Source organism: Falco biarmicus, chromosome 4, assembly GCF_023638135.1.
Source record: "Falco biarmicus isolate bFalBia1 chromosome 4, bFalBia1.pri, whole genome shotgun sequence".
Taxonomy (NCBI): Eukaryota; Metazoa; Chordata; class Aves; order Falconiformes; family Falconidae; genus Falco; species Falco biarmicus.
The window spans coordinates 64,368,672-64,386,453 of NC_079291.1; the positions used below are offsets into that span (position 1 = coordinate 64,368,672).

Genomic DNA, 17,782 nt, shown 5'->3' on the forward strand with positions numbered 1-17,782 from the left:
CGTAACCTGCTTGGGTGCAGGCTCCTCTGCGGGAGGTTGTGAAGGCTGGTTACATGGAGTGCAAAGGACAGTTTTCTACAGCCCACAGTCCTCAGAGCACTTTCACAGTGAGTTAAGGAAAAGTCTTTTAGTAAACAGACTGCACATGTACTCCAGGGGTTTTTTTTTCCAGACAGACTAGGATGGAGTTCAGTACTAATACCTGAAGAGTTCCCCAAGCTAGCACAATTTTAATACGAGGCTGCTACTTTCATTCACACACATAGCCATTTCCACCTCTTGAGGCACAGCTACCTGGAGAATTTAGGACCAAATAGCATTCTTGTTTGGATCACAAAAGCAGGAGAGGCTTCTGTCCAGGCTTTGCACCTTGGACACTCATCTGCTATGTGAGGCAGACTGTGCTATCTTTGTGTGCTAATTTGTTTTGAGCACGAAGTGAGAAACACCACAAAGCTGAGACAGACATTAAACTGGTTTCATACCAGCACTTTAACAATATCTGAAGCACTGTTCACCTCCTATAACCACCCCTGAGAACCTCACTCTTGCTGGGATGTATGAACAAGGTGCCCAGGCCAGCGCTAGCACTAGGTTTGAAGCTGCACATGTGTGAAGGCTGTTGTGTTTTTGGAGGAGTTTTGTGCCTATTTCTACTACAGTAAATGCAGTTTATTTATTAAAACAGGACCTCAAAAGAAAAACAGGAAAAAAAAGACTTTGATTTTTACTGAATTTAAGAGATGACATTACAAACAAGCCATTACATAAAGACTTAATAACTGCAGAAGCACATAAGCAGAAGAGTCAGTTGTTTCTACAAGTTGCTCTACTTGTTCCATTATAAAAAACACATTTTCAACTTATGTTTCGTAAGCCAGTGGAATATAAAATAATAAAAAAACCAAAACACCAAAACAATCCTGTCCATCACAGAGTTATGAATAAGTTATCTTCATTTTTCAATTATATACAAAAGATACTTCCCAAAGGACAGTATAAGAAGAGTTTACACAAATAAAATGCTCATTCTGACTTCTAAGTACTATTTACATCATCCTGTACACGGGTCTTTCAGGTCTTCTGAGACCCTGAAAAGCAAGAAAGGAAGGTATAACTACACAAGCATAAGAGCAGGTTGCTTCCAGCAGTCAAGTTTCACCCCCTCAGAAGCAGGGACATCCTTACCTATAAGCAATTTAAAAGCTTGTTGTGAATATCTTCAAAGACTTGGTTATAAAGTTCATCTCTAGACTTCAGTCCATCTAAATAAACTGAAAGAAAAGGTTGGAGTCAGGCTGTAGGCTTTTGATCAGAACAAAATTTCTGTGGATTAATTTTAAAATATTTCAGACTATCAACCCAAATGATAGATTGTTAACTTGTTTTCCAATTGGAAAAACAGAACCAGTCTGAAAAACCTGTGGCCCACAGAATCTCTTATCCTATTATAATATAATGTGTTGTTGTATGGTTGGTTTTTTTTCCTGCCCCTCCCAAAGTGCTCTAGTATGAAACAAAGGGAAAAAGTTCCTAGTTCTAAAACGGCACATATTTATCTGGACAAAGTAGGCCAGGATTACAGCTTAGTAAAAATAGTGCCTTGCATCATTACAGTTAAATTTTCATTGAATTAAATTACTGTCTTCCTTAAAATCCACAGTACAATGCCAAAAGATTTGTATTTGGGGAGGCTTACCAACATCAACACCGCAGTCCTCCATTTCTTTCCTGTGTTTTAAGTACATGGGCCAGACGTGTCCGTCAAAGAGACCCGGTGGATCAGGAACGGTGTAGTTCCGTGTACTGCAAACCAACACGGAAGAACATCAGGACTACTGGGATTGTGCTGCACCCTGCACTCTGCTAAAGCCTGAAGTTAAATACAACTGAGCAGCTGTCAGATTACATAAAAGCTCATTGTCATCATCCAGTCTCTCATTGATACTGGTCTGTGTTTTGCAACAAGTTTAAGCACCCAAAGCGAATGCAGAAGCTACAGGTAGCTGATGAAGGCAAAGCAAGCAGTCTGAGGGTTTACTGACATTTGCGGGGGACGCATGCAACAGCTCTGCTCCTTTTGCACCAACGTGCTGATCTTCATAAAACCTGAAGGGGACTGCCAGATCAAGTTTCAGAAAATACCATATGAAAGTTTCTTTCTCCAGTTATATTAACTTTTCAACTGTAATTCTGATGTGACACCAATATATCCCATTAAGAGCACCGTAAAGGTAGCCTGAAGGCTTGCCTCCAGTAGTCTTTATTGGAAGGATTAGACTTGCATCAGAGAATCTTCTTACCTTCTCCTCCTTTTGCATTCATCGTATGGCACCGCCAGGTAGTAGCGTATGTCAAATAGGTCTATCAGTGGTCTAGGGTAGGGTAGAGAGAAAGAACATGTCTGTTTTTTTTTCCTGACACAGGAAAGTGTTAAATCACCCCGAAAGCCATAAAAAAAATCTGCCTCTCATATTAGGGTCTATTGCAGACAAGTGCAACTGTTTTCATTGCGACAGAAGCTCATGTACAGTAGGTTTGTTAGTAGCTATAAAGCATGGAGAATGCTGTTTTCTGAAGATCTGAATGGTATGCCAGGTACTTTTCCCACCCGAGTGCCTGCTACTACTTACTGTGGAAGATCAGACACTAGGCTGGGAAGACCTGGGGTGGGAATCATGCCTCTTTCTAGATCATTTCTAATTCTGCTTGCAGTAGGCCAGTCTAAGTTGCAATTTATCAGTCTGATATGAGCTGACTTATCAAACCGTCTGGCCTGTTGTGCTGCAGCAAGCTGCCAAAACACGCATGGACACACACATCTGGTACAAGGCAGCTCACCAACATGTTCTTTTCCAGAAACACAGGGAGTTTGCTCTATGCTATTAGGCTGAAGAAAATAAACCCAGAAAAATCCTTGAAGCAGATCTAGTTTGAACGTAGTGGGATTGCCAGTGCTTAATATAGTATGAACTGAGCAAGCCCCAGGTCTGTGGATGGAATACTCCCTCTGGACTATGGAGAGGCTCCTGTTAACGACATGGAGTGGTTCAGAAGGATCAGTAACCTTCAGGGAAGGTACCAAGGGTTACTTCCCTGGGGGCAGGCTAAGAACACCCGGCAGTTTGCCAGCACGATCTCCAGCTGGCCATTCTGGGTATGGCTAATCCGAGACTGCCATTTTACATTCAGTTTGGAAAGCCGGAATGGTGCTGGCTTGTCTTGTGGTACAGCTTATAAACAGCTCCATTTTTGCCAAGTGTCATGAACAGCTTGTTCTCTAGAGTTTTGTAAACAAAACTATAGTTTGGAGCCAAGAATCTTCTGCTCATTATGTTTATAACATAAACTTAAGAAAATTGCATGTATTTAGCCATTGGAAGTTTTCTCTCTTCACTGCTAGTCTGGTCTCCCCATCTTCCCGGCAAGCACTTTTCCCCCCCCATACAAAAAAAAAAAGCTCAGTCTTTGCTCCAACATACAATTAATTACTAAGCTCAATTTAGTCAGTGTTAAACAAGTACATGTATCACATGAGAGATCTATTCCTGAATTCCAGGAGAGATTCCAAGCAGTGAATGCAGAATGGATTATCTCCTCGTTCTCATCAACAACCTTTGCAGGTCAAGGCTTAGGCAGCGTGGTGGAAGACCAGGAGGGAAGCCTGTGCCTTCACTACTGGCTCAGTGTTTCCAAGTTCTGGTCTAAAGTTTTCCATGCCCTAGAGTTCAAGGGTGCAGCCTAAATGAAAACTTCCTTGAGAAAGTCACCTTGTGCGCCCCACTTTTGCCAGTATTTCCTGGTAAAATTTACATTTCACATGAGAAAAATTCCTCCCTGTGATACCTCAGAACAAGACAGGAAGGGTATATTAGTAAAGAGGAGGTTTTAGCCCTGGCACTAGAGATCTAGTGTTCTTCCCTGGCAAACCATTAATAGTTCCCCAAACCTTACTTGTAATTATAAAGCAGGAAGCCTTCAATGACCAATATATGGATATCTTTGGAGGCTGGCTCTTTAGAGCCAGGCGTAACATTCACCCCGTGGGAACGGGCAAACTTCACTGGGTTCTCAATCCATGCACGCACAGTGCTCACCATTGCCTCCATATCCAAGGAGTCCAACACTAGTTAGGAGAAAGGGGGTGGGTGGGGAAAAGGTATACAATCAAATACCATCAACCATAGTGGCTTGAAAGTATAAAATAGAATAAACTTGTAAAATTGAAATTACATAAATTTACTGTTAAATCTTTAATAATTAAAAAGAAATACTTAGGAAAAAATATACATTACTGCATCCTATAGCGAACACTGCTCTTACCATCCCATTGTTTAAAGCCGTCTTCCCCGACTTCTATTTGATCTTGTGGCTGAAATATAGTGAGCAATAAAACATTGCTGCAAACTCAGCGTGATCAGTTACCTAAGATCCGATCACAACCTGGATGCTACTGCAATACACAACAAAGCAAGTGTTCACTTAACAAAACAATTACAGACCCTGTTTGGACTATATCAAAGTTCCCATCCTTCACCAACCCCAAGAACTTTGAAAAGTTTTTCTTGGCCCAGTCAAGCCACTTTGGACAAAGAGTTCTAGGTTAATCGTTTGATAGGGTGTTATTAGCCAAAATACTATACAGGCCCCTGTTTATAAGTCAATGTATAAGAACTTAAAATGCAAATACAGTGTTAAGTAACTGCTAAGATTTCACATTCAAGAATAGCTATTTTAACTCCTAGCAGCTGTAAAAAAAAAAAAAAAGTAGGATAGCATAGCATGACTTCTGGTCACTCGGTCACTAGCTTTACTTGTGCTAGCATCTGCCAGCTAAACCCACCCGTGAGAAGTCACACAGAATTCCTCCTCTACTTCAAGAGCTCACACCTGCCCAAATTTGTGTGTGAAGTTTCTGGCAAAGAAGCCCTTCCAAATGGGCGCTCCATTCTGTTCCATATGGCTCGTGCTCCTGCACAGGCGGGACAGACCAAGCAGGCAGCTGCCAGTGCTGGAGCACTCTGCACATCAGGGGTCAACACACAGCCACCTGAAGTACCTCTTGGACTTCCACGTGCAGTGGGGTCCAGGTATGCTGTAATTGCTGTGAAGTGGCTGTAGCCTACAAGGTTTAGTAACGTGGTTGTGCAGCTGCTTCCCCTGCTGCTCTCCCAGATGGGTCTTCCACTTTCGTGATTAGTAATCTTTTAATTGGGTTTCTCATACGGAGCTATCAGAACTCCCCAGTACAGCTGTCTGTCTTTATTTAAAGCAGCACAGAGATTGCATAAATCCTGAAGTATCATTTAGAAGCAACATTTTTATTTAAATACAATAAGGGAAACCCAATTATGGAGAAAATTACTTGTGCAGATTACAATAAATAATTTCTAACTTAAATCAGTAGTTCGACCCAAATTTAGATCTGTTGTTAAAACTAAAGGGAACCTTTAGAGAACAACCGTTCTGTGCTTGGCTGTGCCAAGCTCCGCTTCTGCAAAAGCTGGCAGATCCCCACATTTGCAAAGGTCAGTATCTCCTCACCTGTCCAAAGCGGTTTAAAAAATTAAATATATATTTAAGAAAAAAAATTATTAGAAAGTCTGCTGCTCCTAAGCTGTCAAAATGTACTTGGAAAGCATGCATAAGTACATAAAACTTCCAGGGGGGGCCGGCACCGCTATCGCGACACGTACAAGCAGCGGTTAGTGTTTCGAGTAAGGGCAAGAGCTCCGCTTACCTTGAAGAAGTCATCTTGGTGGACCACGCAACAGTTGGGGAGCGCCTTGATGATCCTGTTGGTCAGGGTGGTTTTGCCACCGTTGGTGACACTGCACGGGGAAGGCGAGACAGCAGCGGGAGAGCCGCGTTAGAGCCGCAGGGCCCCGCCGGGCCGCCCTGAAGAGACACGAACCGCCGCGGCACCCCGCGCCCAGCCCGTTTGAATTTCCCGCCTCACCGGCGCCGCGGCGCGCGCTGGCCGCCGATTGGTCGGCACCGCCCCTCGCCCCACCCCTTTCCCGCCACCGACTGGCTGGGCCCGGCGCGCGCGGGCGGGCAGGCGGGCTCGGCGGCGGCTCGCGCTGCTTCCCGCCCGCTCAACGGCTGCGCTGAGGGAGCGCGGGGCCGCGCCGCCATCTCCGCCCTCCTTAGAGCCGCTCCCCGGGCCGGGGAAGGTCAGAGGGGCTGCGCGTCTTTCGGCCGCCCGCCACGGCACCCCCGGAGCGGCCTGCGGTGCCCGGCCGGCGCGGGGAGGTCTGAGGCGAGCTCTTAACTCACCCGCTGCCCTAAGGTGCCCCGGCTGGCCTTAGAGGCACCGCCCAGCAGCGCGAACAGCCGCCCGGGGAAAGGCCGGCGGGTAAGACGCGGGTTTATAAAGTGAGGTAGGAACGCGAGCAGCTCGCTTTTTCCCTCAGGGCGTGACTCAGACCTCCCCACACCCGCAAAGCCTGTTTTAATATAAAAGGCTTGACTAATCTTCCTTTCCGAAAGACAAGAGCTGTCAAGACAGCGCTTACTCCTAATTTTTTATTCAAAGGCTGTAAAAAAAGTCTCACGCGGCCTTTAACCCACGTTATTAACTCTAGGCCCTGCCCGGTGCCAGCGCTGCGAACCACCAGCAGCCGGCAGGGGAGCGCCAGGCTCCGCCCGGCCCGGGCACACAGGCTGCCCTGCTCTGCCGGGGAAAGCGACCCTACGGTTCCAAATTAGTACATAAAAATGGTATCTTCAACATAGAAAAATTATATACCAGCATCCCCGTTTTATTTGAATCAGGATTTCTTTCCTCTCTGTCTTTCAGAGCTTTTAAAAGCCTAACTTCATGCTGAAAACGTTCTTTTTCATAGTTGCAGCACATAATTTCATCAGACCTATAAGCTTACTTGAAATGAGTTTTTTTTTCCTTTGTCAGTGTACCTCCTGATCATCTCAGTTTTGTGTATGCCCCCCTGCAGAGCTCTCTAAGTAGCACAAAGAGTCAGCAAGTTGCATCATTTCTAGAGCCTTGTAATATTATAATGGCAGATTTATAATCTTCAAGTCTTACATTATCTCACACACAACAATTAAGTGGGAAGAAAAAGCAGTACATATATATACATACACAATATGAACAGGAACTTACCCTCCAATGCCTATGATGTATTTCATCTTCGCAGAGTTGCCTTCTTAGCAGGGATGTGGTAAGAAAAAACACAGGCTTAGAAACGCTGAAATTGCTTTCAGCGAAACAAGCCTACACCTGACCCTGCTCCCTCTCTTCAGCTCTACCCTGCCTTACTCTTTCATTGAGGGAAAAGGCGCGTTTGGCTCTAATTTATAGGGCCCTGCTGCAGTGCCCTTCCCGCCCTCCCCGGTGGCTCCCCGCCCCGCTTGCTGATGGAAAAGCCCTGTGACTATCATAAGCCCAAGATGTCATATTTTTGAGCCGGGTTTAGCCAATCCTCACCCCGGCAGATGGGGTCATGCGCGTTGCCACCGCACCTGTTTCGGCACCCCTCACAGCCCCCCACTCCCCTGCCTTGCCTATAAATAGCTTTTTGGCAAGCTTTTCCTTTGCCTAAATTAGTAATAGGGTAGGTGGAAATGTCACCCCTTTCCACAATTCCTTTGGGAGTGCTGGGGAAGGTGCAGAGGTGTGTAAGGATATAATTAAGTGTTGGGTTTTTTTTTTTTTCTTGAAGTCAGACAAGCTATGTCTTTGCCTTCCTCTTCATTTTTCCCAATTCCTATTTGATTATTTGAAATGCATTTAGCTATGTCATAAGAAGGATTTTTTTTGTTTCCCTAAACCAATAGGGAAGGCAAGGGATTTTTTTTTTTTTTCTTACTCCTTTTAGTGAGGCTGTTCAGAGAAAGGAATATGCAGGGGGTGATAAGTGAATCCATCTGGACCATTATCTTTTGAACCTTTCGGAGGAATTTTTTGAACAGCTAATTCTTTATACATAGATACAAAGTCATAAAATATTAGCTATCCAGAGGGCCTCCTTCTCCACAGTTTACTCATGTAAGGTAACACTTTTTAAGGTAAGTTAACTCCAGCTGGACTGCTTCCTTGAATAAATACCTCTCACCAATGTGGAACCTGTGCTTTAATTTTAATTATTTCAGATGCTCCTAAAATCAGGGCTGTCTTGAGAGATGTTAGGTGAAGGTAGTTAGCAACAGTTCTGAATGGTTTTTTTCAGGTGAATGTGATGTGAGGTATATAGTACCTATTTTTAAATAGTATCTGGTCTAATAGGGCTTAAATCATCCAGACTATTGTATGCCTTTGTTCTTCCTTTTTATAAAATCAGTCTATGGAAGTATTTAAAGACATACTTAAAGTTTCTTTGTCATACAGTGGTTTGTAAAGTAATTGTAGAAAACTTAGTAGCACAATTATCTAGGTGTCTGGTGTCCTGTTCATTTTCTTTGCAGCTTTGGAGTCTGTAGAGCTGATCCTTGCATCATGATCTTGTACTGCTGGATATGTGTGTGGCATACGAGTGCTGGAGCAGGGCTTGCTCCCTGGCCGAAGGTGAAGGTGGAACTTGTTACAGTGGGATGATTTCAACTGTGTTCAAAGTAGTAGACAGCCATTATTTCTGTTCTAGTTTCTTTGTGGTGCCTCCATCATTTGGTTGCTGGCTACAAAGTATTATCCCTTGAGCTTTTCAGCTGTTAGAGCATAAAATCTGTATATCCAGAATTTAACCATCAAGAATGTGAGGACAGCGTTTTTGAAGGGAGTATTCCTAAAAATCCCTGCTGAGGGCAGGGTGGGGTGCAGCTCCAGCAGCACAGACCGTTGCTAATCCAGGCTACCGAGATGCACCTGGGAGCTCGCAGCTGCCTGGATGTGTGTGGGTACCTTTTGTGGAGCTTCCCCATGTACAGCAGCTTTGGAGCTACTGAGGCAGGATGCTCCCTAGGGAGCATGATATCTACAGAAGCCTATAGAACATTCTGGCTGTTAACTGCATCTCTTTTGGCTCACATGGTATCCTATGGCTTAATCATCTCATAACTTATTAATATCCCAGTATAACTTATTAATATCCCAGTATTTTGTGTATACCTTTTCCTCAATTTGGGTAATTGTTTGGCATCATGAAATTTTACTCAGAACAACTTCTCCCAAGCTGTTTTTAACTTGAATTTTTCTGCTTCTATTTCAGGACTGAAGAAGGGTTTTGTGGCCTAAAATTTTGTGTTTTTCTTACCCCAGCTATGGCTGTTGATCTAACAAAAGATGTCACTTTCCCCTGCAAAGCTATTTTATGTTCACCAGCCACAAGATCGAGGTCCAGAGCTTTGATAAAATGAGCTGATCATGAATAAACACAGACTGCAAATTAGAAGGTTATTAACTGCCAGAGGTGTAAGATTCTGGAAATCTCACAGTGAAGATGTTGAAGGCAAGAAAATAAATTGGTTTTAAGGAAGAGCCTGGTAAATTTGTCAATGGGATTATAGCAAATGATCTTTTCCAGTTTATTATGCTGTCTTAATTCTGTGTGCTTAATGAATAGACCTCAGCCAGTGTTTCCACTATAGTTATTTATGGTCAACATTAGTACAAGATTTGACTGTTCCTGGAGACATCACTTGCAAATTATACTTTCATCATCATTTCCAAGGTAACTACGTAAAATAATCGCTCTAGAGAAATTCTGAGCTCGAATTCTTGAATATGAAGGAGACATGACTCTCGGGGAAGTTAATTTCCAGCAGCTGCCCATCACTTTAAGCACAGCATGGGGAGTCACCACATCAGCCTCTCAGCTGGTGCAAATTGTCATTCTGCACTGAAATGGAGCAGTGCTAATTTACATCAACTGAAAATTCAACCTAAGATTAGCCCTCTGCTCCAAGTTTTTATGCCATTTATTGTGTTTCTCTTCTGCCCATGAGCTGGGAAGGTGTCTTGGGTAAGAAAGCAAACAGTGGGTTACTTCAGTGTTTATTTTACTACATTGGACCTTATGTACTAGGCAAAAACTGGGAGACTTGGAAGTTGTATGCAAGTTAGGAGGGGACACTGGTCTCTGCTACCTCTGATCCACTCCTCTGTGCACTGGAGTCATGCTAATCCAAATATTTTGGGAACGTGCCATCCCTGAGGTGAGTAAAAATGGTATTCTGCTCTGTTGGATTTATGAATGTGCTTCAGAAATACAGGTTGGGTTTTTGCATGGGAAAAATGAGTATTTGGCCTAAGATGTATCAAAAGAAACAATACATTTCACGGGTAGATAGCAAACAAAAAATAATTATGGCAGTAGCAGCAGCAGTTCTTTCTATTTGGCTGAGTTGTCTGAGATCAGTGAATTCTGGAGCAGTGAAGTCCCATTGTCCCTGTAAAGAATGTTAAAGCTCTGTTTCTTCTGAAAACTGGAGGAATAAAGGACAGAAGGCACATTTTTTTGTTGTTGGTTTGGGGATTCCCCCCGCCCCCCTTCCCCCAAGCTCACAGTTGCAAAACTCATTCATGCAGCCCTTGTGTAAAAGCTCATTTTTTAAAACCTTTTCTTCGTGGTCCCTCAGTGCTCCTGAGGATGTGTCTGGCTTTTCCTGAGTTTGTTTTTAAGCTACTTGACGTGGTTTTTCAATCACCCATATTCATACTCATGCACCAAACATCCAGCAAAATAGTATTCACCCACATAGCTCAAATTCTCAGATTCCTGAATGGCCTCAGACTTGCTGTTCCTTTAGGCAGTGGCATGTGTCTGCCTGTATTCGGAGATCTCTGGCATTTCAGCTGTCTGCTTCCCTAAGAACAAAAAAGACCTCGTGCAAAAAAACTGTCTGAAATGAATGTGACAGTTACACTGACCAGCTACAACAAACTTTACCCAACTTTTAAAAATATGTCTATGCAAATGCCAAGTGTTCATAAATGCTTTTTTTAGCAAGTTATGTTAGCCACATTTCTCGGCGAGTTATGTGTTGGTCATCTGAAACTTCCTTTTTTTGGGGCATGTTTATCCTGCAGATACGTTATCTACTTGACACTTTACTAATACAAATACCATTCATCAGTGTGCTTCAATCAAAGATAGAAAATGTTCCCTCCCTTCACATTATTTTTAGAATGTTTACTAAAAGTTTAATATTAATCTTTGTTAAAACTAAGATAAATTTGACAGAAGCCAGTTTGATATTCATGGAGCAGCCATGGTATCATTTCCCTGGGACGTTTTAGTTTCTGTGTGCCCACTGTTGCAGAATATGACTCATTTATTCTAAAGCTTTAGTTCAGAATTTAAATCCTTCACTAATCATAAGACATTGTCTATGGTATGAGGAAGGTTATGCCAAGGTTCCTTTTGATAGAGCCCTGGGGGAGGGGGCTGGATGAGACAGCATACCGATTAGTGAAGGAACAGTTGAAAGAATGAGAGCAATTTTCACTTGTGAATGTTTAAATTGTGGGTTTGTGTTTTCTTTCCAGATCACCGCGTTAGGTTGCTAAGAGAGTCCTTCTCCAAGGCTTTGGAGGCTGCTCATCTCTTGACAATGCAAAAACAGTCATACCTGCTCTGGAGGAAGGTAGCCTTTTGTTTCAAACAAAAATGAGGGAAAGAACATCATCACTGTGAACTGCCAGTGACTAGAAAACTAACAATAAAATCAGGCTAGTAGAATAACAAGCTTAAATAGTATAATGCTTAACTAGCTGGCATCTTGTCACAGTGCTATGCAGACTGGCTCACAGCCAGGAGCTACCACCGTCATTGGTGATATTTTCTTCCACTGCTGCAGCTGATCCCATGGCTGCCACTGGTGGCAGAGGGTCTGTAGTGCCGGAGGAGGCAGGGAGGCAGTGGCAGAGAGGTCACACTCTTGAGAATTTAGGCAAGATGGGATCGGCGAGAAGCAGCTGTGTGTGCAAGAAAACCACAGACGAAACTATTTTGGTATACCGTTACTCTGGGGGCATGGGATTAACCTGGAAAAAATATTCCAGAAGGAAGGAAAAGCAATGGGGCCTGAATGAAGGACAAGAGGGTAAGTGTAAAAGGAACAGGTTAAGAGGTAATCTGAAGTGAAGACTTTGAGGGAAGAGAAAACTGGAGCCCAAAGGCAGCCAGTTTATTGCAGCATAAGTCCAATCAGAGATGGAGAAATTTTTCTACATTCTCTGTTCCCAAAGTGTCAGGCTCTGCAGTTGTTTCACTCCCCATGCTCCGCTTCCCGAACCGTGGCTGACTGGAACCCTTTGGAGCTGTTGACCACAATGCCCCAAGAAAGGATCCTCCTTAGATTTCAGTCGCCTGTATAAGGATTTTTTTTCATGGGATCAGTGGATATAGAGGCAGAAATGAGTAAGATATGCAAGAAATGCTTCTATTTTATATCTATTTGGTGCCAGGTAACAACTGCAGTAATTCCAGGGGTAACTTTTTCAAAAGATGCCAGGCATTTCTAATGTCATTTCACAGCTGGTATATGTTTGTAGGTGTGTGACATTGTTAAATTAGTAAGTCCTGATCTGTGTGTTGCTATAAATTGTAATGTCGGTAGCAACGAATTAGAAGCATTTTAAAAAAGTAATAGAATCCCACTTTTTGACTCTCTGGTTTATATTCTAGGAGAGGTAATGTCTAATCTTGCTCCCCACTCAATTGAATGTTGTGGCCAATGTAGAGTCTACTGATGGATGAAGGAGAGGAAGTAAAAACTCTAAGGTAGTTTGGAAAATGAAGAAGGATGGAGAAAGAATAAGGTTTGAAATAAGTGTTCAAGCTTTTCACAGCAAGCAGGCAGTGAAGAAGCTGAGCTATTAAGGTATGTTGTTGATGTGTGATGATTCACCCAGCACTCCAAAATATTCTGACAGTTTTTCAGGTATGTTTGACAGACTCTTCAAAATCAGTCTGAATAGGTAATATACAGAACAACAGAGGGAAGTTTTCCTTTTCTTGCTCTTAAAAGCTCATCCTTGGCCATGCTGCTTCATTCTGAGCTTGTCAGGGCTAAGCCAGCTCTCAGATTTTGAGGTTTCCTGGTGCTCTGCCCCTTGCTACCCTGCTGTCTATGAAATTCCCAGGCTACAATCCTCCCACTCCACCACATTCTATCTGCCTGTTGGAGAAACTGTCTGTCCCAATGGGATTTCACGAGGGAAAACAGAAGCCTGTTGCATTGGTATAGCTGTTAAAAAGGAGCCTCAAGAGAACAAAGAATTCAGCTGGGTGAGAAAGGCAGGCAACCACAGGCTTCCTGTTTTTAGCTTTTATGTGTTGTTTGACCCTACCATGCCACCTGTGTGAGGTGCATTTCTGGGCAGGTTGTCTCTTAAACACTTCTACCAATTCTAAATGTTTCCAAAGATTTTTCTGCTCTTTTCTGCATTCTCAGCATTCCTTCGCAGCTTCTAACTGACTCTTCTTCCTCGCTGTTTCCACTTGCACTGTCCTGGTTCCTGCATGACTAGTTCCTGCTAGGTGCTTCAGTGCAGCCCCTGTCAGAACATCGTGCTGCACTTTAATTTCCTGTGTCGCTCATACGGGACTTGGCGTATTCTGGGCTGCAGCCTTTCAGCTTCCGCTTGAAAGCGTCTTGCCACAGAGTCTGCAGCGGGTAGCTTGTCCTCTGAGTTATTTTGGCTTCAATTTGGGTTATTTTGAGATCTGTTTTAAAGAAACAGAGCATATCAGTTTTGAACCTCATATAGGATTTATATATAAAATATATACTCTAGTATACACTCTATTTCGATAACACTTAAGAAAAAACAGGGTGCTTCAGTGTGTTGGAGTTACTTATCCTGATACAATCCTGGGGTAAGAGACAGTTAAGTACATGCAGCAGGGTGTGCAGGGCTAAGGCTTTGTATTTTAGAAAGGAAATGCTATAAATAGAAGACAAGTTAATGAATACACATTTCTCTTCTTCCGCTCTTTGTGGTTCTCTTAATACCTGTGTTGCTACTCTTTTAGCCATGCTAAATATGTTCAGTACTGTGGTAAGAACGGAGCCCATGTTGCCTTTTTGTGCTCCCCTCGTCTGCCTTGGCTAGAGGTAGCTGAAGAAAAGGACAAAACGCTCCCTTCCCTAGGAGTGAGCTGCCTGCCTCCGTGGGCACCGTGACGTGGCTATGGGATCCACATCGGGGAGCAGAACAATTGCCTCCCATTTCCCGGAACTGGTGTACTCTCAGGGCTACTCTTGCTGTTTGATCTCATTTCAGGGGCACGGAGGTGCATCTGCCACAGCTGCGAGATGCCAGGAGCAGCTCACAGACCAGCTCTGCCCCCAAGAAGGGGATAGTTCCAGTGACAGGGGAAGCTCATTTCTTACCTCTGCTCGAGTCAGCCTGAGGAAGGGGTTCATTCTGCTCAGCCACCTCCCAGTTCAAGGACTGGTGCCATCTGGAGCTGGCAGTGGGACAGCCAGGCTGAGCCCTCCAGCCATGCCTATTTCTGCCTATTGACATGGGCCACAACAGTGACAGCATGAACTGCGACTCGTGTAACTTGAAGATCTCCGGAGAGAGATCCTCGGCAGGGAGATGATCTTCACTGAATAAATTAAGTTGCTGTGGAGGCATTTTATATATAAATTTCATTCTCTAGGTGGATTTACTATGTGGCTGACATTTGTAAGACTAGTTTTGTTGTTAAGAGACAGACAGAAAAATGATACCTATCTTCAATTTTGCCCAAAGCTTGTTAAAGCCACACCATACATGGACTGGTTACTTTCATTACCAGTTTTATTTTGGTTTTTTTTTTGTTTTTGTAATAGGTTAAAACTTTGTCACACACTCTGTGTTCATATTGAAATTTCCCATGCTGAGTGACTGCCTCAGGCTAATGGGTTTTAGTAAGTTCTTGCTAAAATAAGTTGAGTACTTGATGTAATGAGTTTAGCAAAAAATCCCTGTTTTGATAATAGAGCTATACAATTCATTTATTTGTAGCTTGCTTTGGAAAAAAAAAATCCACAAAATTAGACTTACCCAGCAAGCTGCATTAAAAGAATGTTAACATTGCAGAATTAACACATCTATGAGCTAGGTGCCCTGTGTAAAAACATTTTCCGTTTATCATGTAATTAATGACTGTGTTGTAACACACAAACGGAAAGGGTTGATAGCTTTTTAAAGTCTTAAAATGGATTTTAAGAAATGTTCCTTCAACTGGATTTTTGTGGATGTGATCTTTTCAAAGAAGCTGTATTTGGAATTTAGAACATAGTTCACGGTGGTAGAATTACTAATCATTAACCTTGATTTATTTGACTGCAGTATGAGGTACAAACAACAATCAGGGGAATAAAAATTTTTGGCATTTAAAGAATGAAAAAAATGTTAAAATTGAGTAATATGCTGTGAGAAAACATCCTTTAATGTGAGGAATTATCCAGATATGTGAGACTGTGGGTTGTTTGGGGCAGGATGGGGGACACAGAGCAGGACAGAATCAAGTTTATTTTGTTGCAGTTCTGCTTGCTTGCAATAACACAAGGAGTCACTGTCTTTGCATCGGGGCCCAGTCAATCTTAGCTCAAGTGCTCTGCCAATTAGTTTTTCTCGAAGTTCTCTTCTGAGCATGTATAAGCAATATTTTCCAATTCCTACCCATACATTCTCTTTTCCTTCTGTTCCAGGTACAAAATCTTGTTCTTACAGTTCACATTTGGGCATCATTAACTTTTACTTAGAGGCTGAGTTTTCTTTTGTGGCTGTTCTCTGATGGACTGAAAGAAAAAAAATACAACCTATCTAAAATGTATTTCAACTGGAATGTATTGGCTTTCTCTCCTGCTTCAAATCTCTTCTCAAAACTCAGCTCTTCAGCCGGCATTCCCTTATTAATCTCCAGTCTTATGTTACTCAGGGAAACTGACTGCTTTTGATCATATTAGATTGTTAAACAAAAGGTCAAGTAAACAAAGTCTCAAGCATCCTGAGAAGTTAACCCAAGGTGACAAGTTGAACGATCAAAGTACTGAACTCCTACGTGCTAAAAAATGAGGAATGTTCCATCACTTTCTCTCTTTTTCACTTGCATTATCACTTCGTTTTCCTCCCCTAGGCTGTGATTCATTTAACTGGCAGTCTAAAAGATACGTGTGGAGTGTAAGGCTTGATATTTAGCTACATCTCTTACCAGTGGGGAGAGAGAGGCCTCACCACGGAGTGATTCATCCCATCCTAAGATAGGTGAAATCATCTCTTTTCATCAACTGTAGAGGGAACCTAAAACTCACTTAGACTCCATATCTAATTTTTAGATTGCTAAAATTAGGTGAGATGAAGCTCATCCTAAGGTTGTTGTTGAGGTTAGTTGTTTGGAGAAGATTCTAATTGTCTTAAGCTGGGAGTCTTGGTTTCTATCTGTGGCACATCATGATTAGCAGTGATGGCAAATGCCTCAGAACAGTCTATGCCATAATTAGCACGTTCTTGTATACTGCTTCATTGAGGAACCTCAGTCATTTCAAAGGGAAGAACAGTCACATCATGCACATGTGGGAGAAGTGATTTCCACTTGGGTGACAGTTTAGTTCACAACTTGTGACAGAATAGGTTTCAGTACTGAGAAGGAATGGGAAAATACTGACTTTTCATTCAAACTGCAGAAGTGAGGTCTAGGTGGAAAGTGATTTTATGTTTTGGAAGAAAGAGAAGCGTTTTTTCAACATTTTAAAATCACACAATATATGTGCTGTTATAATTTTTTTTTCTGCCTTAAAATTAGAGCTGAGGGTGGAGTAAACGTAGGGTTCACGAAGACAGCATGCAATTTAGCTGGGTTTCAGGCACCTAATTTGAAGAAAATGAGTCATGAAAACTAACTGTGCGGCTGATGGAGAGCTTATAGTGTTTAAACTTTCATTAGGAAAACTTCCAGAAAATTTACCTGTCTTTCTCCTATTGATCTCAATCACAGGTGCTACCATCTTGATTAAAAGGGATAGATATGTACCTGGATCACACGTCCAGTTGCGACAAGGGAAGGAAGTGTCCCAACTCTTAAATCCACTGCAAGACTTCACCTGGTACCTTCAGAGCAGACCCGACCCACAGGATGAGCCATGCACCCCTCCCAGAGTGCTGCAGCAGAGCTTTGCAGGCACCTACTTAAGAAAAATGTAGCACTGGTATATTAAATGGTTTCAGAGCAATAAACTGTTTACCTTTAACTTTCCCATTCTGCCCAAACCCCTCAAACCAACAATGTAATCTTAATATATTTACAAGATTGTGGGGGGGTTTGGGTGCCTCTCTTCTCTGTCTTTTACACAGCAGCCAGTTGGCTGGTTTGCTTTTAATATGTCTCTTCTAGGGAATATTCTTAGCTCTTAAGGACTGCTAAATAAAATTAATAATAGAAAGTGGCAGTCAGTCAAATAGAGGAATATAATGTGGCTAATGGAAAACTACAGGGAAGGGTGATTAAAGGGTATGTTTTCTTTTGAGGAAGGATGTCTTGTCTTCTGATTGGGAACCTTTGTTGGTTTGGTCGGGTAGCAGCTAATCCCATTTCTTGTGGCATGGCGTAGTCATAACAGGGCGAGCTTTTGAACTGTGTCTGCTTGTTGGTTGCATTCTTTGCGCTTAGAGCTGGGTTTTGGCATACCTCAACCAAGACTCCCTGTCTCCTTTTTTGACAGCGTGGACCAGATTCCTTCATGATATGCCATTGATGCTGGTGGCCCTTTGGTGCAAAGCCATGTGAAATATTTTAACGTGTTTCATTCATAACCTAAAAACATGTGCCTACATCAGAGGTGCTGCAAAATAAAGTAACAACAGGTTTTTATAGCACGCTGCCTG

General features: G+C 42.7%; 1 protein-coding gene and 1 long non-coding RNA gene across 11 annotated transcripts; one reads left to right on the top strand and one right to left on the bottom strand.

Annotated features, from left to right (window-relative positions):
- Nucleotides 1–702: 702 nt before the first annotated feature.
- Nucleotides 703–7,290, bottom strand: NMRK2 (nicotinamide riboside kinase 2). 2 transcript variants are annotated; one of them, XM_056337234.1, is made up of 8 exons: nucleotides 7,127–7,290; nucleotides 5,741–5,831; nucleotides 4,324–4,372; nucleotides 3,955–4,126; nucleotides 2,304–2,375; nucleotides 1,700–1,806; nucleotides 1,189–1,274; nucleotides 703–1,091 (listed from the first exon to the last, which is right to left on the bottom strand). In XM_056337234.1, the coding sequence occupies exons 1-7, from the start codon at nucleotides 7,150–7,152 to the stop codon at nucleotides 1,189–1,191; spliced, it is 603 nt and encodes a 200-aa protein (XP_056193209.1). In that variant the 5' UTR covers nucleotides 7,153–7,290; the 3' UTR covers nucleotides 703–1,091. The 2 variants fall into 2 exon arrangements, with proteins under 2 accessions (XP_056193209.1, XP_056193210.1); XM_056337235.1 differs by having other exon boundaries at nucleotides 703–1,117.
- LOC130148533 (uncharacterized) lies at nucleotides 5,862–17,773 on the top strand. 9 transcript variants are annotated; one of them, XR_008821576.1, is made up of 6 exons: nucleotides 7,435–8,031; nucleotides 8,428–8,527; nucleotides 9,168–10,113; nucleotides 11,447–11,544; nucleotides 12,588–17,106; nucleotides 17,620–17,773. It is a non-coding gene; the product is annotated as an uncharacterized LOC130148533 (long non-coding RNA). The 9 variants fall into 9 exon arrangements; XR_008821573.1 differs by having other exon boundaries at nucleotides 7,440–8,031; nucleotides 12,588–16,165; nucleotides 16,896–17,773; XR_008821574.1 differs by having other exon boundaries at nucleotides 7,440–8,031; nucleotides 12,588–13,578; nucleotides 14,189–17,773.
- Nucleotides 17,774–17,782: the final 9 nt, after the last annotated feature.